Below are 21,042 nucleotides of genomic sequence, written 5' to 3' on the forward strand. Positions count from 1 at the left end.
CGCACGCAGAAAGAGTCCACGCTTCATCAATTTATATTGTCCTCATTTGGATCTTATCTAAGCAGCTCTAAACATCAGAAATTTAAATTTCAGGTCTCAAATTCTGCCAAGAAACCATGATTTAATTGTAACACTTGCTAGGAAAAGCTTCCCATTCCTTTTTCTCTAAAGTTGTTTAGATTTTTTGGACTTCACTGTTTACAGCTTTTCTTCTGGTCTTGGAGTTCATACCAAAAGTGAGATTTCACCCCAGACTGATCTGAAAGCGCATGCGGTGTTCAGACGTGGAGTGGCTCTCAGTAGAACACTCTGAGCTTTTTGGCCTTGCTTTTATTTCAGACTGTTCTTCAAAATATAACCTGAGTATGCTGGGATTTTTGTAAATCAAGCCAGAAGCCCACTTTTCACTTATTGGAAGTGTTTCCCCCCCCCCTTTTTTTTTTTTCTGTGAAAGTGGGCCTTTCTGCTTGTATTAAATGTGTGCTAAACTTTAAATCTATACATATAAATGTATACATATAAATCTATAAAAATGAGCATATGTTACATGCTAGCGGGGTGTAGTGAAATCCATATTTCTTGAGGGAAAAGAGGGGAGATTGAGATGAGATCTGGGGAAGAACTTCTTTGCTGTGAGGGTGGTGAGAGCCTGGCCCAGGTTGCCCAGAGAAGCTGTGGCTGCCCCATCCCTGGAGGGGTTCAAGGCCAGGTTGGAGGGGGCTTGGAGCAACGTGGTCTGGTGGGAGGTGTCCCTGCCCAGGGCAGGGGGTGGGAGTGTGGATGGTCTTTAATGTCCCTTCCAACCCAAACCATTCTATGATTCTGTGTTGTTTCAGCTTTTTCATAGAACAGGGTAAGAGAATTAATAGGAAAAGGCAATGTGCTTAATGACAAGATGCAGTGGCGGATGGTTTGCTGCACTTGGTGTCCTCTCTTCTAAGAGCAGTTGCCAGTTTGTGTCCAGGATGTTGGCCTGGACACCCCTCTGCTCGCTCCCAAAGACAAAACATTTACTGGCTGCGGTGACAATATGCTTGAGTTTCAGTGACTGTGTAATTAGGCACATGGTGCCTGCAGCCAGAACTCTTCAGCAGCTCCCTTGAGGTGGAAGCTATGTAGACCTTACTGACCACATCATTGCAGCTGGGCCGAGGAGGAGGTGTTTTATGAAGGCGACGTTGGATCCAGTGCAAGTCCTTTTTCTGCCCTACTGCTTTGGCACAGGGATTCCATTGCTGTCTGTGTACAATACCTGCCCAGTGCTGATCCACTGCCTGTGGTCTGCGAGTTCTTAGCTGTCTTTGCTGCTGTGTGCCCACCACCGGCACTTACCTCCTTAGCAGTGGTTTATGAGTACAGTGGTTTTGGAGCACTGGGTCCAGTGCTGGGCCCCCCAGTTCCAGAAGGACAGGGAACTGCTGGAGAGAGTCCAGTGGAGGCTACGAAGGTGATGGAGGACTGGAGCATCTCTCTGCTGAGGAAAGGCTGAGGGACTTGGGGCTGTTCAGCTGGAGAAGAGCAGACTGAGAGGGGATCTTATCAATGCTGACCTAAAGGGCAGGTGGCAAGAGGATGGGGCCAGACTCTTCTCAGTGGTGCCCGGGGACATGACAAGGGGCAACAGGCACAAACTGGGACATGGGAAATTCCATCTGAACATGAGGAAAAACTTCTTTCCTGTGAGGGTGGCAGAGCCCTGGAAGAGGCTGCCCAGGGAGGTGGTGGAGTCTCCTTCTCTGGAGACATTCAAACCTGCCTGGACGCGTTCCTGTGCAACCTGCTCTGGGTGGACCTGCTCTAGTGGGGGGGTCGGATGAGATGATCTCCAGAGGTCCCTTCCAACCCCCACCATTCTGTGATTATAAAAGCAATGACACTCACAAGAAAGATGATGATGCTCTTCACTTGCAGAGGTTTTATCCCTCTCTGGGCTGCTTTGGAAGGAGGCTTTGCTGCTGGCACATCTGTTACTGTGAGGGAGTCATCCCTGTGTGGTCAGAAACCTCATGGTTTCTGCTGCTGTGGCAGTGACAGGACAGCTGGTGCTCTGCAGATTCCTCTTGAGGACCACTTGAAGCCTTCTAGGTAATAAGCATCATATAGTCTTTCTTCTTCAGGCTGATAGAGAGCCTACGAATGCTCTTCGGCTGCCTTCACTCTCTACCAGCAGGTTGGAGACCCAACAGGGAATTCCAGACACAGGCCAGGATTTTGAGAATCCTTTGAGAGCTTGATGTTGGGTTTTTCCCCCTAATGGTGTAGCATCTTCAGAGACTCTGAGAGGGGAGACCTCACAGAGTCAGGGAGCCTGGTGCCATGGCCAAGCTGTTGTTTTGTCTTTGCTTATCAGACCCTCTTAACTCCATAATAAATGAAATATTAGGCCCTCTCTACCCTGATGGATGTAAGTTCATTTCCCTTTCCTCTGCCACAGGCAGGAGGGGGTTTCTCTTCTCTCTTTGAAGAAAGCATGTGAAGAACAAGGGTTTGGATTTTACCTGCCCCTGGTGTAAATGCCTAATGCTTCAGGAGAAATCCCTGCGTATGTAACAAATGTGTGTGTTCCTTTTTCTTTTTTCTGCCCCATCTGTCCTGCAGGAGAACTGTGTGTTCAGAGGGAACAGAAACTCCTCGGTTTATGGGATTAAGATAAACCCACTTACTCTGCAATAATATTCGCAAGGATAAAAATGTGCTTTTTCGCCAAGGAGCTGAACGCCGTGTACATGATCAAATGGGGAAAAAACCCCTGTTCCTAGGAGATTATCCTTAACACTTCCAATGTCTAGTTAATGGTCCAACTGTTAATCCAGATGAATTAGGTTTTCTTTTACTGTGCATCTTCGTACCAGTGAACATATTCTGGCATGGTCAAGGTTTGGCTATACCTCTACATCTTGGACAATTTTCTCTGTGTACTTTTCTCTCTGCCCTTTTTTTTTTTTTTTTTTTTTTAAATCCATTTCTGCATTTCTTCAGCTGCCAAATGGCTCTCCTGCTGTGGCAGATGCTTTGGCTTCGTGCTTGGTCTTTATCCCTCGTCCATCCAGTGTTTGTTGGTTGTGGAGCGTTTGTCAGCTACTTGTTGCTATGGCTCTGGTGGGCTCATAGGAAAGTGTGAGGAACCTCTTCTCTGTGCGTGTGAACTAAGGAGATAGTGTTTGTTCTGCAACATCGTGCTTTTACTTGTGAAACCCACATTTAGAGGCGGTTCCCGTGGAGACTTGGAGGGGATATGTGGAAAATACAGTACAGAATCACAGAATGGTACGGGGTTGGAAGGGACCTCTGGAGATCATCCGGTCCAACCCCCCTGCCAAAGCAGGTCCACCCAGAGGAGGTTGCACAGGAACTTGTCCAGGTGGGGTTTGAATGTCTCCAGAGAAGGAGACTCCACCACCTCTCTGGGCAGCCTGTTCCAGGCCTCTGCCACCCTCAAAGTGAAGAAGTTCCTCCTCAGGTTTAGATGGAACTTCCTCTGTTCAAGTTTGTGCCTGTTCCCTCTTGTCCTGTCACTGGGCACCACTGAAAAAAGACTGGCCCCATCCTCCTGACACCCACCCTTTAAGTATTTACAGGTGTTGATCAGATCCCCCCTCAGTCTCCTCTTCTCCAAACTAAAAAGACCCAAGTCCCTCAGCCTTTCCTCCTAAGAGAGAGGCTCCAGGCCCCTCATCATCTTTGTAGCCCTCTGCTGTACCGTCTCCAGCACCTCCCTGTCCTTCTTGAACTGGGGAGCCCAGAATTGGACCCAGTGCTCCAGATGGGGCCTCACCAGGGCAGAGCAGAGGGGGAGGATGACCTCCCTAGACCTGCTGGTCACACTCTTCCTGATGCACCCCAGGATGCCATTGGCCTTCTTGGCCACAAGGGCCCATTGTTGGCTCATGGTCATCCTGTTGTCCACCAGGACTCAGTGGTGGGTGTTGCGTATATTGGTATTAGGTTTGGTATCATAAATATGCAAATAAATCCTGGGTCTCTTTAGCATTGACTCCCCGATGCTTTTAACAGTCCATAAAACACAGCAACTCCTTCCTCACCCCTTGTATGTGGCTGCCTCCTTGGCGTGTACACTCCTTATGAAGATATCTCCTGGAAGGAGGTTGCAGATGAAGCTTTTTACTGACTGCACTCTTCAGTCGCAACCAGAAGTTTCCTCCAGCAGAGGGCTTTGATGTGGTCGCCAGTATTGTATTAAACATGTTCCTTTTCAGAGCGTCCTCCAGGTTGCCCACCCACTCAGCCCTCTTTAGTCATCTAGAATAATGTTATTTCTCTATACGTCCACATCTGTTTTCACTCCGTTGCCAATCGAAACGCTGCTGGATATTCTCTGTGGATTGTGGCTACTTTCCCAGCGCATTGAAAATTTACGCAGTGTAAGGGGATTTTACAAGTTCTCGAAAAACACGAAGTATTTTCCCACAGTAGCCACACCGTGTAATGGCGGAACGAAATGACATCTATTCACAGAATGAAAACGTCCACCTGCATATGACTTACTGCTTTATCGGCCCTTCACATGGATATAAATAATACTTCAGATTCTTTTATTTGAAGCCAGCGTTTTCTTATGGGGAGCTTATTAAGTAGCTTCCTATAGTGAACTTCTAAGATTTAAGCCCGCTGGTGTCCCGGGTGGCTGCTGAGCTCCCTTTTACTGACTGCTCTTTTGGTTAGGAAACTCTTACAAGCAAAATTTGGGATTCTCCGTCTCTGGAGACATTCCAAACCTGCCTGGACGCGTTCCTGTGCAACCTGCTCTGGGTGGACCTGCTTTAGTGAGGGGGTCAGATGAGATGAGCTCCAGAGGTCCCTTCCAACCCCGTATTGTTCTGTGATTTGTGGTGTTCTCAGAGTGTTCTGTAGCTATCGGTAATCACTGAAGCTGAAGCGTGAAAGAGGAGTCCAGCGTATGTGATGTGCAAGTGTGTATTTCAGACCTTCCCAAGAATGTTGCTTTAGGGAAACTCTCCCTTAAGACTTCTTAGAGTTGGATATCTGAACGTATATGGTTTCTACAACAATTTAAATGGGCTAACTCAAATCTGTGGTGCTTTATCTCCTGTGTCTTCAGTGTTAGCGTTGCGTTTTTAAATATCTTGCATCTTTATGCAAGATAGGCAAAAAATGTTGTATCTTTAATATCTTCAGGTCTATAAATATATTGGTTTATGCTATGAATGTCTACAACGCTCTCCTGTTTCCAAGGGTCACCTCTGTAGCAGCAGAGGAGTTAACGAGCTACAGTTCTGCCCTCCTAGTGCAGGTGATAAACCTTCAGATGGAGCTTGGGAATTGTCTGTCCTTCCTCCTGGAAACATCCATCCCCTGCTGAGCAGCGTAAGGAGCCTCCTGCTACCTTCAGGGCTGAGGCTGAGCCAGCGCAGGGTCAGATTTGGACGTTTTAAGCCCCATTCCCAGTCTGACAATCAGTGGTGTCTGGCCAGAAAAGCTGACAGATGACTCGCTATCTTAATTTCATTAATTCCCCCACCAAACTGGAAGAGAGCGAGAGGGGATGAGCAACTTCTCAGCGTCTCCTCTAGAAGCATCTCTTAGTAGTTATGATTTAGACAAATTCCTGCGGCACATCAGGTTTGTGTTATGGCTCTCTAATTCCCTCCAAATTGCATACTGGGAGACGAGTGAAGGAGCAAGTGCGTGGAAAACAAAGCGGTGGGTTAGTTTTCCCTGGGAGCAGACGTGTTTTCCGAGAATTGGGACGTCATAGTTGCACTGCGCTTTGGTCTTTAATAAGCGTTTCAGTTGTTTTCCAGGCTCGGAGGAGCTGCAGAGGCGCCTGTTACTGCTTTGAAAGTTAGGTTTTGGTTATAAATACGTTTTTCCAAGCAAACTGGCAGTCGATCAGCTTCTCCCCAGGTTTCCATGAGGTCTTTGGGGGGGATCCCAGGGAAATAGCTAAATAAATTCCTATACTGGAAGACAGAAAGCATCCCAGCCTGTTGAGGTGCTGCAGGTGCTGGCCTGGAGTTCTGTGCACGGATTCTCCTACAATCGTTGTTGCGAACTTCCCATCCAAAATGCCACAGTTCTTGGAAGCCAACATCAGTTGTCTTGCAAGTAATAAAGCTGATTAAAACATGGAAATCATCCTGTTATGAAATAGTTTGTGGCTTTTTAAGATGTGACAGGTCTCTTTCCATAAAAATATCTCTCAGAATGAAAATGTTGGGAATTAACACTTCCACAGATTTTAAGGGAGGGGAGGAAAGTAAGTTTGGATTATTTGAAATCCTACAGTCCCTGTTCAATTTTATTTTTATCAGGTTTTAAGGTGCTTAGAGGAGGCTTGGGTATCTCAAAACACCTTTCTAAGATGTGTAACGGCAGTTAATGGGTGAAATGACTGGGTAGGGGAGGGGGAAAGATCCAAGAACTTCCATAACCACCTCCCTGGTAGACTCAGCAGTTGTGTGGTGGTGGTGACTGAGGGGAGGCTGAACTGGCACCACACGAGCTCCTGGTTTAATCTTTGCTGCTTGTGTCAGATGGTCCTGTGAATACTGGGAGGGGGGCCGAATTATGACGATGTGTAGCTCTCTAATTGCTCCTTTGGAAATTCTCATTAAGGTTAGTTGAACAGAGCTTTCATCACTAAACAGCTTTTTTCATGACAAATTCTAAAAGTCCTGATTCTCACTCATTGTGCGTTGTGTATTTTTGTTAGGGGAGGGGAGAAAAGATACATTTAAGCTTTATATACTTCTGTATAAGTGGAAAGATGGCTGTGTACGTGCTGGAATAGCCCTGCTCGAGCGTGTGGCCTCCTGCCTAACTCCCGACTCTTTCCCCTCTCCTTAGACTATAGAATCCAACTGGCGATGCGGGCGACACAATTTGCAGAGGATTCAGTGCCGCTCCGAAAACAGCAAAGGTGTCTACTGTTTACAGTACGATGATGAGAAGATTATCAGTGGCCTACGAGATAACTCCATCAAGGTAAATGCTTTTTTCAGTCTATTCCCTGGAGATATTCCCTGTGAGGACAGGCTGAGAGAATTGGGGGGGGTTCAGCCTGGAGAAGGCTCCAGGGAGACCTTAGAGCCCCTTCCAGTCCCTAAAGGGGCTCCAGGAAAGCTGGGGAGGGACTCTTGATCAGGGAGGGGAGCCATAGGAGGAGGGGGAAGGGTTTGACACTGAAAGAGGGGAGATTGAGATGAGATGTGGGGAAGAACTTCTTTGCTGTGAGGGTGGTGAGAGCCTGGCCCAGGTTGCCCAGAGAAGCTGTGGCTGCCCCATCCCTGGCGGGGTTCGAGGCCAGGTTGGACGGGGCTTGGAGCAACCTGGTGTGGTGGGAGGTGTCCCTGCCCAGGGCAGGGGGCTGGAATTGGATGATCTTTAAGGTCCCTTCCAACCTGAACCATTCTGATTCTATGATGATTCTGCCTGGGAAACCTGACTGCTTGTGTTTCCTTGGTGTCTTGTGTCTCTTCACGGACAGTATTTATCTGTGCAGGCTTTATGGGGATGGGATGTCTTCTGTAGCCTGATAAAGTTCTCACCTGCGCTTTGCTGTGGAAGCTTTGGGGGCTGCCAGCCGGAGATCAGTAGTATTGACCACAAAGAAATGCTTGTGAAATCAGAGTTCACATAACGTGAATGAAGAATCTGTGTGTGCCTCTGCCCTTAGATGTATGTCTTTTGTCATTGCTAGGAGTTTGCTTTCACACTACTTGTCCATGGCATTTCCTTTTGCAAAACAGGCTTTTATCTTTTCGTAATCCTGGTTTTTTCCACTGTTCTGTCAAAAACTTGCATCAGGACTTCTTTAAGCTACAAGAGAGGAGAGACCCACTGGTTAGGCCGGCCGACTGCCCGTGGGTTCTTCCTGCCCTCTCTAGTTTTCTGCCTTCCGCCGCAGTTGCCGCAATGTTCAAGTCTTGGATCCACGTTCTTGATCTTAAGCCCTTTATGCTTGTTGTTTTTAACAGATTTGGGACAAAACAAGCTTGGAATGTTTGAAAGTATTAACAGGACATACTGGCTCAGTTCTTTGTCTGCAGTATGATGAAAGAGTCATTGTAACTGGATCCTCAGACTCCACAGTGAGGTGAGAGTTAAATTTTTGCACAGAAATCATTTGAGTATCAGGGCTGGGAATATTTACAATAATCTCTAATTATCAGCAAATATCCCTAATATGAATGTGGTACTAATATTCCAAACCCAAGGTATTCATACTTGGCAAACCATCGCATTCAATACATTTTTTTTTTTTTCCAAATCTGTCGCATTTTTTTAAGTGTTAAGAATTCTGAAGGAATGTGATCAGAGTGATTCAAGGCGTATCCCGAGGGGTTTCTTCTACTTTCTGACATCTCTTAATTATGACTGTTAATGGAAGGCTATTCGGTATATATGGAGCACTTGTCTGACTGCCGTTTTGATGATACTGAGTTTAAATTCTTGTACAAATTCAGTGGTCAATAGATGTCCAATATAAAGACACTCAGTACAGTCCTGTGGAAGGGCCTTGTCTCCTCCTGGTGTCTTGCCCTGGTACACCAATGGCAATCTCTAGAAAACTTCTCCAATTTACTTCGGATACTGTAAATTAAGTAGTGATTTTTCCCTGTCTGTAAGGCAGTAGGTAGCCCTGGAGGGTGCTACATCCCAGTTACTACTGACGTGTGCCAAATCTGAATGCATGGTGTAAAATTGGAACAAAAAAACCCACATATTGGATGGTATTCCAGGTATCACCTGGGGAGGAATAACCCCCTGCACCAGTACAGGTTGGGGGCTGACCTGCTGGAGAGCAGCTCTGAGGAAAAAGACCTGGGAGTCCTGGTGGACAACAGGATGACCATGAGCCAGCAATGGGCCCTTGTGGCCAAGAAGGCCAATGGCATCCTGGGGTGCATCAGGAAGAGTGTGACCAGCAGGTCGAGGGAGGTCATCCTCCCCCTCTGCTCTGCCCTGGTGAGGCCCCATCTGGAGCACTGGGTCCAGTTCTGGGCTCCCCAGTTCAAGAAGGACAGGGAGGTGCTGGAGAGGGTACAGCAGAGGGCTACAAAGATGATGAGGGGCCTGGAGCATCTCTCTTAGGAGGAAAGGCTGAGGGACTTGGGTCTTTTTAGTCTGGAGAAGAGAAGGCTGAGGGGGGATCTGATGAACGCCTATAAATACTTAAAGGGTGGGTGTCAGGAGGATGGGGCCAGTCTTTTTTCAGTGGTGCCCAGTGACAGGACAAGAGGGAACGGGCACAAACTTGAACAGAGGAAGTTCCATCTAAACCTGAGGAGGAACTTCTTCCCTGTGAGGGTGGCAGAGGCCTGGAAGAGGCTGCCCAGAGAGGTGGTGGAGTCTCTGTCTCTGGAGACATTCAAACCCACCTGGACAAGTTCCTGTGCAACCTGCTCTGGGTGGACCTGCTTTGGGAGGGGGTTGGACTAGATGATCTCCAGAGGCCTCTTCCAACCCTTTGTCGTTCTGTGATCCTGTGGTATTTGGTCTGTTCCATCAATTTATAAATCAATCATGCAAGCTTTAGTCATCCTGGAAGAGTTGTAGAATTGTTGCAGTGGTCCCAGCTAAGGCATTTCCTGGTCTAATTGTTTGTTGCTGAATTGAGGTTGGTGCTGGTCTCTTCTCATAGGTAATTAGCAATAGAACAAGAGGGAATGGCTTCAAGCTGCAACAGGGTAGGGTTAGACTGGACATTAGGAAACAATTCTTCACAGCAGGAGTGGTCAGACACTGGAACAGGCTGCCCAGGGAGGTGGTTGAGTCACCATCCCTGAATGTGTTTCAGAGTAGTTTAGATGCGGTGCTGGGGGATATGGTGTAGGGGAGAACTTTGTAGAGTAGGGTTGGTGGTTGGACTTGATGATCCCAAGGGTCTTTTCCAACCTGAATGATTCTATGATTCTATGAATTAGGATACTTGCCCAACGCCCATCTAGGCCTTCCCCAAGCCCTAAGAGATGTTAAACACCCAGAGAGCTCCATTAGAGATAGTCATAGGCTTGTACGTGTTTAGGCTTTATACCGTGCAGAGCCATCACCCTTCATTTGGAATAAAATCCTTTTCTCTTGCAGAGTCTGGGATGTAAATACAGGTGAAGTTCTGAACACGTTGATCCATCACAACGAGGCGGTGCTTCATTTGAGGTTCAGTAACGGCTTGATGGTGACGTGCTCCAAGGACAGATCAATTGCGGTTTGGGATATGGCATCGCCTACGGACATCACCCTGCGCCGCGTCTTAGTTGGCCATCGTGCTGCCGTTAACGTGGTAGACTTCGATGACAAGTACATCGTGTCGGCGTCAGGTGACAGGACCATTAAAGTAAGTTGGCAGAGCTCAAATCTAGGCTTGCACCCCAAAAAAAAAAGCCAGAAAAGCTTTTGAGCCTGTTCAGCTCCAAATAGCCACGGTGTTCGTAGGCAGTTCTGTGCCTTTTCCTCCACCGCGCAGCCGCTGCTTCCTCTCCCCAGCTGTTAATGCCTTTACGCGCAGAACCAGGCTCGTAACATTTTTGTGGCTTCTGTCCTAGAATTGTAAAAAAAAAAAAAAAAAAAAGTCAAGCCCATTTCGCTGTTTGAACTCTAGTTTCGAGATGGGTTTGTTTGTTAAATGTGGCACATTTTGTGCCTTTTTCCAAGCGGTATTTTTTATTTCAATTGGCGGTCCCCTTCCAGACGTGAAATCTATCAGCAGTTGCCTTTCCTCACCACGCCTTCGCAGCAGCTCAACCAGACTGTGCCATGTTTGAAGAATTAAGAGGCTGTATTTGAGGGCTGTTACATACCAGGAGCTTTGAGTTACCCAGAGTGTATATTAATATAACAAAGGCGTTTCCACCCTTCCCTCTCTAGAACCAGAGCTACCTCAGGCTGTGCCAAAAAGCTCTTGGCGGTTTAATGCCCAAATATCTGCCAGAGATCCCGCTCTGCTCGGCGTTGGGAAATGAGCCACTGGATACTCCACGTAACAACTTCAATTACAGTTCATTAAAACCGGGCAAAGTTGATTGAATCGCTTAAATTTAAGAAAGAAGCAGCCACCAAACTTTTATAGGCCATGGTTTTGGCCTTCTCTTGCCAGTAGGTTGCTGGCGGTGTCTTTGGTGAAAAAATATGGTGGTTTTGTGTATGTGATAACTTCCACTTTTTAAAATGTGTACTAATTTATCAAGGTTTAAGTGTAATCAATTTCTATAAATAATTTGGGGCAGTCTCTACCACCTGAAAATATTTTGTATACAACCCCTCCCAGCTGTTCTCATTGACCCCATGTGCAATAGCCGTGCCCGTGGCTCTTGTCACCGTTGTGTCTCCATAGCGCCGGTCTTCCATTAACGCCAGGTTCCCTCTTTTTTCCCAGAATATTCCTATATGGGGGACGTTTTATTCCCCTCTCCAGCAACGGTCGGCCTCAGACCTCTTCTGGTTGTGAATGCCTAACGGCTTCTATGGAAATTCAAACCCCTTGTTTGGGCGTAATTCTCAGAGGAGCCTCCCCCTTGTGTTTCACAGGTCTGGAGCACAAGTACGTGTGAGTTTGTTCGGACTCTGAACGGGCACAAGCGTGGCATCGCGTGCCTCCAGTACAGGGATCGGCTGGTGGTCAGCGGGTCTTCAGACAACACCATCAGGTGGGTGCTCACGAGCTGCTGTCGGTACGTAACAGTGTGGAAACAGGATTTCCTCTGACTTTGGGCGCTGTCCTGTGGCACACACAAAACATCTTTGGTATTGCTTGGTATTGGAGCAGGTGACGTATGACCCGAAACTGGATTGGGTGTGAGAGTAAAGGTGGCACAGCCCTGTGAAAAAGTGAGTGGGACACCAAGGGTTATGTCAAAGGTGAACAAAACTTCTTACTCATCGCTAGAGTTTATCACCTTGTCTTCTGCTTGAAGCGAGGAAGACGTTGGTCACTGGTTTTCTTAATTCCTTTCTGAACCTCTAATAGTTGGTTTATGCGGGATAGAAAACAGCGTATTGAAGTTTCCCACGATAAGTTAACATACATCAAACCTTCACTTGTCTGTAATTTGAATGACTCAATTAATTTTGATATATTCCAGCTGCAGCACAAACTTACCTCCGAATTGCTTGCAAGGAACAAGCTCATGGTTCTCGTGCCTTTCGAAGCACATTATGGGATATCTCCTATAGGAACTTGTTCCGTAACGCGCTTAAATGGCTGCCGGCAAGGCTGAGGGACAGCGCTGAGCCTGGAGTAATCAAAACCTTTCTCCTCTCTTTTCCTAAGGCTATGGGACATTGAATGCGGTGCCTGTTTAAGAGTATTAGAAGGCCACGAAGAACTGGTTCGATGCATCAGGTTCGACAATAAGAGGATTGTTAGTGGAGCCTATGATGGGTATGTTTTTGAAAGGAATTTTTAAAAAATCAACTTTTCTTAGCAAAGCATCTTTTGAAAGCCATCGAGCCTTGTGTTCCCTTGCGTAAGGGCTCGCTTCTGATATGACCAATGGATGGATACTCAACCCAGTGGCTGCTGCTCGAGCATTTCGACACAGCAGGCTGCGGTTTTAAGTAGCCAAGAAACTGCTTTTCTGGTGCTCTTTAGCACACTCCCGAATTGTGTTATCACTCAAGTTTGACCGTCCGTGGAAAGTAAACTTTAGTTTGGCTGAAATGATGGCCACTCTAAGAGCATTCCTTTGTTTCTTCCCTCAGGAATTGTTCCTTGCCAGTGTGCTCAGAGTAGTTTTAGGCTTTCTATTTTTGTAAGACAGCAGCACTCAAAATATTTATTGTGAGCGTAAATATGTCTCGTGGGGCTCTCGGAACTCTTCAGTGGCCGTCTCTGGTAGGCTGAAGGCAGGACCCCCACTGTTAGTGCTTCTGACTTGCTTTTCAGTATGTCCTGGATCCAGCAGAGATCATATACATGGCCAAATTCTCAGTTTCTTCCTCTGTCTGATTTATACTTCAAGTGAGCAGTAGTTATTGAAAACAATTCTTGAGCTGTGTTTTTCTCTAGCCTTTTATCTGGGTTTGGTGTCTTGCTGGGGTTGGCAGCCCCAGCTCAGTTCCCCTGGGAACTTTGCACCTCCAGGGCAGAGCTGTGAGCTCTCCAGCTCCTCTGCAGCTCCAAAATGCTCCTGCAGTTATAGTCAGTTTGTCTTTCGTGTAACCAGCTTGCCTGGTCCATCACAGAGACATTGCTGCGTTTCCTGCTAAAAGGAAATACAAAACTATCTGTGTTTTAGAAATTTAGTATTTTATCGCAGATGAATTCTTTTAGCTTGATGCTCCTGAACTAGCTTAGGGAGAATCTGGCCTGCTTCCCACTGCTTTAGATGTTTCTTCTTTGCTTATACTTAAACCAACTCTCTCATAATGACCTTCTCCTTTTACTTTATAGCAAAATTAAAGTTTGGGACTTGCAAGCTGCTCTCGACCCTCGTGCCCCAGCAAGTACATTATGCTTGCGTACGTTAGTGGTATGTAAAACTCGCTCCTCTGGGGTTATCTGCAGGCTTTTATTTCCAAGTGAGAGGCATTTTATTACATTGTAGTGGGATGGGTGAGAAACTCGGGATGTTTCGTAAAGCAAGTCTAGGGTGCTGCTTATTTTAAGAAGAAATAAAAAACCTATATGTATTGTTATATCCTGAATGATTTGATCTGAGCTTAAAAGAAAGATCAAGTTTTTCTAGTTTGAGATTCTCGGATGCTCTTAAAAAACCAAACAAAAAAAAGAACAAAAAAACCCTGACACTGTCAAATAATTCTAGTTATTGGTGTGTTTCCCTAATTATCACTCTAGTGCTGGCTTGAAATTTCCTCATGCTAAAAAGGGGGGAGGAACCTTGTGAGCCTTTTCCACACCTTTCTCCTGAGCCTTCGGTTTGGAAGGAAGGGATGTGAAGAGGGAAGGGAGGGTGAGTCGCAGGGATTACCACGGGAACTCAAATCACTTCAGGGGACTGTCAGATTTCAGTTATATTTTTGTGAGGGTTTTGGTTTATGACAGTAGACTTAATTTAAAAAATAAATGAGGGAAAGGAGTTCATTGTTCTTTTCACTGAAATGTGCATGAAATTTTACTTCAGGAGCCAGTTATTGGCTGTTTGTGATGGTAACTGGTTTATTCAGCGTGTGCTTGGCCTTTCCAGCACCTAAAGAAACGCTCACACGGCCAGAAATGCTTCTGATTTTTCTTTCTTTTCAATAGTCTTTGCATGGAGCTGAGATTTAACGATTCTTTTATTCCGTATCAACATGGTGCATTTAGTTTTACTGAAGAAGTTGATTCTTTCCCTTCTGTGGGCATACTGTAGCTCAGGTTGTAGCTCGGAGATGGATGTTACCCTCTTCCTGCCCTGCTGACCCGTTTCCTGTTGCTCGCAGGAACATTCGGGACGTGTCTTTAGACTCCAGTTTGATGAATTTCAGATCATTAGTAGTTCCCACGATGATACAATTCTCATTTGGGATTTCTTAAATGTGCCACCCAGTGCCCAGAATGAGACCCGCTCTCCGTCTAGAACATACACCTACATCTCCAGATAACAGTCTGCACTTTACTACCCTCAGAAGGTAAGGCTCCCTCTTGGGTGTATTATCAGTCTCTGAAATTATCTCTCTGCCTGCAGGTTGGCTTAGTCAAAGCAACAAGGTGATATTCCACAAGGTGATATTTTCCTTAAGGAAATAATACTTATTTATGCCACTCTTTCGCTATCTGGTCTTTGTGGGTCACGCTTCAGCTTATAAAAGGTGTCATGTTATCTTACCCCCTTCTAAATTTCATGGAAGGTTACTACATATTCATAATATTTCTGGAAATGGAGGAGATTCGGTGTATTGCACGTGAATTCCAGGTACCCTGTGGAATCGGAGCCTGTTAGAGTTCTTGATGGATCTGTTCACTACGCAAATCTTTATAACGAGCGTTGCAACACGTCTCCCGTAAACTGAACACACGTGTGGGATCTTTGGATAAATGCTCATCAGAAACGAGCAGTTCGGAGATAAGCACAAACGGTACAAAAGCTTTCACAGCTAAAAATGACATTGTTTTGGGCCGGGTGACAGCTCAGAGCTGTCGGAAACGCTACACACGAACTTTGCCTGTTTTGTTTCCATTTTTCTGCAAGTCAGCTTCACTCCGTTCTGGAAGCGCGGCGGGTGAGAGCTGCGCTGTAGATCTGTGTGTTAGGACAGAGGATTCTTTACCGTATGTCATCTATATTCCTGCCAACAATTGCACTTTGTGCTATAAATAGCTGGATGTGGAAGGACAGGAATTGCCGGAGCGGAGCGGAGCCATCACCCCTCTCTGCAGCCCCATCTCTGCCCCTGCTGAGCCCGATGCTTCCAGGGAAGTGGAGACAGCGCAGCGAGAGGAGTCAGGAGTAACGCTGCCCCAACAGGAAGGACTGATTTGATTTGAAGTAGATAATTAATAGTTTGCTTAAACATTGTGGGAAAACCCTGTCTTCATGTAAAGCAGGGATTTTCATTATCTACCTGTATGTTTATCCCTGCCGCGGCCATGAGTTCCTCAGGGTTTGCACTCTTCCTGTAGGATCTCTGCTTCCAGCTGGGAAATACCTTCCCTTGTGAAGATACGCCCTGAGATGTCTTAAAAATTAGTTTTCTTTCACCTGTCAGCATTCCTCAGGGAGATGATGGCTGCCTTTCCTAAAAACTCAACTCCCACACCTTTTAAAAAAAGCCAGGATAATATCCTCTCTGGATGGGACACTTGGAATCGTTGGCTCGTTACGTTTCACGGAAGGTCAAAGCAAAATGCTGACCGTTGCTAGACCGAGTTGCTTGTCTCTCTGAAACTGTAATTACTTCATATAATTAGGCCCATAATTAAAGAAGTCTTACGGTACAACGATGAGCTCGTGTGCAGAATCAGCGGTTAATGGGAATTTCCCTTAATCCCACATTTTAAGAACAAACTCATGGTCGTTCTTCTCCTGCTGCAGTAGAAGAGCAGAGACCTGAGAAAGCTGAGCTGCCGGATGGAATGTCTCTGCAGGGCAGGGAAGTGACTAAAAGACATAATTTTCTGGGAGGTAAATCCCGAAACTCCCCAAAGTTTCCTCCGGCACTGCTTACCTCTGCCTTCTGCTCCAAAGTGGTTTTGTTTGATCCGGGATGACGTACCTGTGTCCCTGTTGTGGAAGGCTGGATGCTGTCACTGGGGGTAGTGTCCGTAGGGCCTTTGTCCTGCTCCTGGGTCCGTACCTCAGTGAACTTCTGCTTGTGGGAACTCCAAGGCTTGTTGAATTTGAGTGGTTTTCCCTCTCTACAGAACACTTTTTTTTCCTCCCTTCTGAGTAATTCTGGTTTTTCCCCTTGCCTTTTTGGGCAGATAGAACAGGCTGCCTGAGAAGACGACAATAGTTTTAGGCACAATCTCCATCTTTGCAGTTCAGACACCAGTGCTTTCTTCTGGTAACTTACAATTTGAGATTGACCAAGTTTAGGCTTGGTTGTTAAAAAAAAATTACAGAACTGTATTTGGCAGCCTGCTTTTATCAGTTTTGATTGATGGAAAAGCGTTACATAGCGTGTCTTAAGCACAAAAGAAATTAGGAGTTGAATAAAATCTCTCTCAGTTCTCTGGGCCAGCGATGTGGGGGTGTGACGCTTTCCCCCATTGCCACATGTGGCCCGCGAGACCCGCTGTCGCTGAGGTTTGTCAGTGAAATCCAAAATGCCTTTGGCAGCGTGTTCTTCCCTTCAAATCCTGCCCACCTGACACTTCCACGCAGCTCGTGGCTGACGTGACGCGCAGCCCTCCGTATCCTGGGAGTTGCTGGTGTTGGTAACGACAGCCCACTACTAATTATTCCCTACGGAGGGGAGATGCTGGGATGTCACTTTTTGACAGGTTTGTCCAACTTCAGAATCCAAAACCCATAAATCTACATAAAATTACGGTCAAACAGCTAATATTTCATTATGACATTTAATGAAAGAGTTCGAACGTTATAGTTTTCTGAATTTTGAAGCAGCCCTGTACACTTTTTTTTTTACAAGGCTGTGCCTTTACAATGTTGTGCCTCTTCAAAGCGGATCATTTTTGACAGTCCTGGCAGTTGGCTGCGAGAGGTTTTATTGCTTTCTGTTGAATTCCTGTTGTTTATTGTAACACGATAAAAATTGTTACCATATGATAGTCTAATATTCTTCTATTAAGCGCTAGGCCTTGGGCTGGGGGAAGGGAAATCAAGGGGAAGTGCCCAAAGATGGTTTAACCTTCCATGGGAATTTCATAACAGAAGAGGGAAGTTCTCCCTGGTCCCTAAAAAGGGGTTTGGGAAGCGACAGGTAAAAGCAAAGTTCAGATTTAATCACAGTAAGAACTTGCTCCAGGCTAATAATGGAGTCACGTGGCTGGAAAAGGGAATCAAAATATAGAATTACTTGAGTTTTTTGTCTGTTTTCTTGAAAACTCGTGGATTAAAGCAGCTGAAGGTGCCCCCTGTGCAAGACTTGCTCCTCTGCGGTGTGGAGAAGGAAGGAAAATCTCGTGGTTGTGTGTAGGTCACTGTTCCAGTAAATAGCGTTGGGCATTCAAGCGAGACTGGCTGGTGGGGCACCTCTTAGTCCCCAAGGCGGTGTTTGATTCTTGCTGTATGTAAGAAAACTGCCGACCCATCGGTGAGCTCCCCCAGGGACTAGAGCCACTGAGAATCTCCCTTCCACTTCAGCTGAGTCAGAGCGCGTTCCCCAAGGAAGGCAGTCTCCTGGGGAGGTGCATCTTCCCTCAAAGGAAGGACTTTGGCAGAGAGGGAAGTATTTCAGTATTTCACGGGGAGCCCCCCCTGCAGTGTCTCGCACAAGGGTCGTGCTCCTCCCAGGTATTTTAGTCTCAGCCTGGAGTGCAAAAGATGGTGAGGGCCTGACACACACCGCCCCCCGGATGTCTTCAGATGTTGTGTTTTGATTTGTATCTGCTGTCGGTTCAGCTTGTCTTTTGTCTCTTTCAGGGTTTCACAGTCTTGAACTACTGGATTTTTTGGCTACTACACGCCTGAAGATGTTGATTGACAGCTAAAGTCAGAATTGGTTCTAGATGCTGTGTTAGATGCAAAGCAGCACAATTCTATATCTAAATTTCTTAATCTTTCCTGCTCTCAGTGGTCGTCTTTGAATTTACTCCAAATTCACTGACTTCGAGTAGATGAATTTCAGAAGCCTGTCCTTCCCTGCAATGAGAAATCCAAAGCTTCACATGTAAATTGTCCGTAGAAACTGAACTCTGATGGCTTGTTTTTCAGAAATAAATCAGAAGTCAAGAAAGGACTTGGCCTAATTTATATTGCTTTGCACTTTTGTCTGACTTTAAAGAAAAAAACATTCTCCAATGAAATTTGGGTGCCAAACACATACCCAGAATGTACAGAGCTTTGCTTTCAAAAGTCACCGTTGTCCTTTAGGCTTTACTCTCATGGCAGATTCAGAGCCTGTTGCGTTCAGTAGGAGTGTACGTTGGACTCAGAAATATTTCTGAATTGCTCAGTAATATTTTCTCTTTTTTTTTTTTTTTTTTTGGATTTACAGTTTACTTGTTTCTGCACCAATAATTTCTTTTAAATTAAAGATTTTACCTTGTAATTCAGGCTAGGTTATCTGAACTAGTTGTATAGCACTGTCTTTTTTTTTTCCTTTTCCCCGTTGCTCTGTACTCCAGCCGTCCTCCGCTTCCTAATGTTTGGTAGAGTAAAACCTTCCCGTGTGTGCTTGCCTCATTTCAAATACTGTATCAGCATGTAGATATAATGTACATAACAGTGAAACCTCCGGGTGCTGGGGGTCAGGATTTCCTGACACGAACACACTAAGACGAATCGTGGTAGCACTTGGCAGCAGGACGTTCTAACTACTGGCACTGTAGGGGTTAATAGGAGTTACCGAGATGTTTTTTCTCTCTGCGAAAAGGAGGTTTTCAGTATTCATTAGGACTTTTTTTTTTTTAATGGGAACTACGTATTTTAAAAATGTAATTTCTAAACTTTTTAAAAAATTAAAAAAAAATGTTTAATTTATGTTCTGTATCTTATATTTTTGTGCCGCAGTGTTTCCAGATGTCTCTGTTGACACCGGCGGGTCCTCACGGCCACCTGCTGATGTCCTTCCTTCCTCAGCAGGAGTTTGGCTGCTCGGTGGAGAAGATGCCATGGGCCAAAGTTAAATTTATTTATGTTTGATGTGTAACACTTCCTTACGGTGGAGCGGAGGTCCCTTCCAGTCAACGCTCTGGTTACCATGCTAATTAACCATGCTAATTATCCTGCTAATTACGTTCTTTCCCGTAGCTGTCAGCTGTGACCACGTTACGGTGTCCAGGTCACGGTCCCTCTTCGTTAGCGTGCTTTCGTTAGGGAGTCTCAGTGGTTTCTTCTTATGTTGGCATAGTCTCCCCTCTAATTTATGTGGTCGTATAAACGCCGCTGCATTTTTCTCGTGTCGGAGTAAGACATGGATAATTGCAAAGGTGACTGTTTTACTTGCGTTAGCCACGTGTGACTACGCCCGTTGGTGGCTTTTCCTTCCTGCTGCACCCGAGCTCAGCGGGAAATCAGCCCCTTTTCCCGGGAAAGATGCTGCTGGCTCAGAAATGTGTTGCTCTTCCTTTGCTCCTTTGTACGTCCTGTATTTTTTTTTTTTTCTTTTTTGGTTTTTTGGGGTCCTCCGGCAGCACTTTGGGTTTGCGTTTTTCCCTTCTACCATCACGGAGGGGTAGGGGATGTCGGATGGCCGAGGGATGGCTCCGGAGTGACCGGCGGAAGGTGCACCGTTTTGGAGCAAAGCGTACGTGGAGGCGTTACCGAACCCTCACGCGGGTGCGGCTAAAGGTTCTCTCCTCTTCACCCGTCACACAGAGAGGTGTTGGGATCAGTGTTTAAGTTAAACTCCCATTTCCGTGTTACTACAAGGATATTTATTTCATCGAGATGAGCGAATGTGACGAAGTACAGAAGATTAAAAACAGGCTCCCAAGCGTCCGTAAGATCATTATTTTTGGTAAGCTTGACAGTAGTTCGTGAAAAGTGTCTTACTTTACCCTTCTCATCTCTAATAGCTTTAATATTAAACTGTTTAAAAAGAATAAAAAAAACAATCTGTTGCAGCCCTGAAGAAAAAAAAGGTATTTGTTTCTGAGGAACGGAGTCCTTTTTTTTTTTTTTTTTTTTTTTTTTTTTTTAAAATGCATGTGTAAGATTTAAATTTCTGTTTTTTTTCCCTTGGGAGATAATGGTATTTGAACATGCAGTCTCAACTTCTTTGTGCTTTGTGTAACATAGCAGTGGACTTTTGTGATTGGCACCCAAGGAACTCGACTCCTGGGATTAATGGTAGTGATCCTGGCTGCACTCTGGACTTCGTTTTGCTGCCCATAATTGAGCACCTGTACATTACTGCTATATTAATGTTTCCAAGCACTGGGATAGTCTAATTCTAACTTGTAATTATGTTTGCCAATTATCTTGTTTGGAAAGTTGGTGTATGAACAGCTTCTTGAAACTGTTAAATTGTACAGATATCGTTCATGATCTAAAGCTTTGTACTGTGGAATGTGCTTAATAAAAAAAAAAAAAAAAAGTTTGAACCTACCTTGTCAAATAAGTGGCTGAGTGACGTCATCTAACCCAGCGTCGGGACCCGGCAGTGGTCGGCGCTCCCCTTTGGGCCGCGTCGGGTGCTGGTGGTGTGAACCCAGGGGGTGCCTTTCCCCGGTGGTTCGGCAGCTGCCCCCGGGCCAGGGAATTTCAAAAGCAAGTGGAATTTCAAATGCCAGAGGTGCCCGCGGTGGCCCTGGCGCAGCCACGGGCAGCTCTGAGGTGGTTTTGTTCCCCTCCGTCTCTTCCAGCGCGTACCTTGGGAGGAGGCGGTGCAAAACGGAGCTGAGCTGGTTCCCCCCTGGCGGAGGAGCTTTGCTGTGGCACTGCTGTCACGCATCAGCAGAAACAGCACTAGGAGGATTTTTTTCTTACTTTTATCAAGAAGGTAGATAGAAATTTTAAAACATTACTGTGCCCTTTGTTGCTGAAGCCATCTGTG

The 21,042-nt window shown here is 45.9% G+C and overlaps 1 protein-coding gene across 2 annotated transcripts in view; it reads left to right on the plus strand.

Annotated features, from left to right (window-relative positions):
* Positions 1-20,081, plus strand: part of FBXW11 (F-box and WD repeat domain containing 11) — a 67,648-nt gene extending 47,567 nt beyond the window's left edge. For both annotated transcript variants that reach the window (XM_074155507.1, XM_074155506.1), the window contains exons 6-13: positions 6,829-6,966; positions 7,959-8,077; positions 10,069-10,318; positions 11,509-11,627; positions 12,251-12,361; positions 13,373-13,451; positions 14,362-14,550; positions 17,967-20,081. In XM_074155507.1, coding sequence (XP_074011608.1) covers positions 6,829-6,966; positions 7,959-8,077; positions 10,069-10,318; positions 11,509-11,627; positions 12,251-12,361; positions 13,373-13,451; positions 14,362-14,523 — 978 coding nt within the window. In that variant the 3' untranslated portion in view covers positions 14,524-14,550; positions 17,967-20,081. The remainder of the gene's footprint in view (positions 1-6,828; positions 6,967-7,958; positions 8,078-10,068; positions 10,319-11,508; positions 11,628-12,250; positions 12,362-13,372; positions 13,452-14,361; positions 14,551-17,966) is intronic.
* Positions 20,082-21,042: the final 961 nt, after the last annotated feature.

This window comes from Numenius arquata, chromosome 11 (assembly GCF_964106895.1).
Source record: "Numenius arquata chromosome 11, bNumArq3.hap1.1, whole genome shotgun sequence".
In the NCBI taxonomy this organism is placed as follows: domain Eukaryota; kingdom Metazoa; phylum Chordata; class Aves; order Charadriiformes; family Scolopacidae; genus Numenius; species Numenius arquata.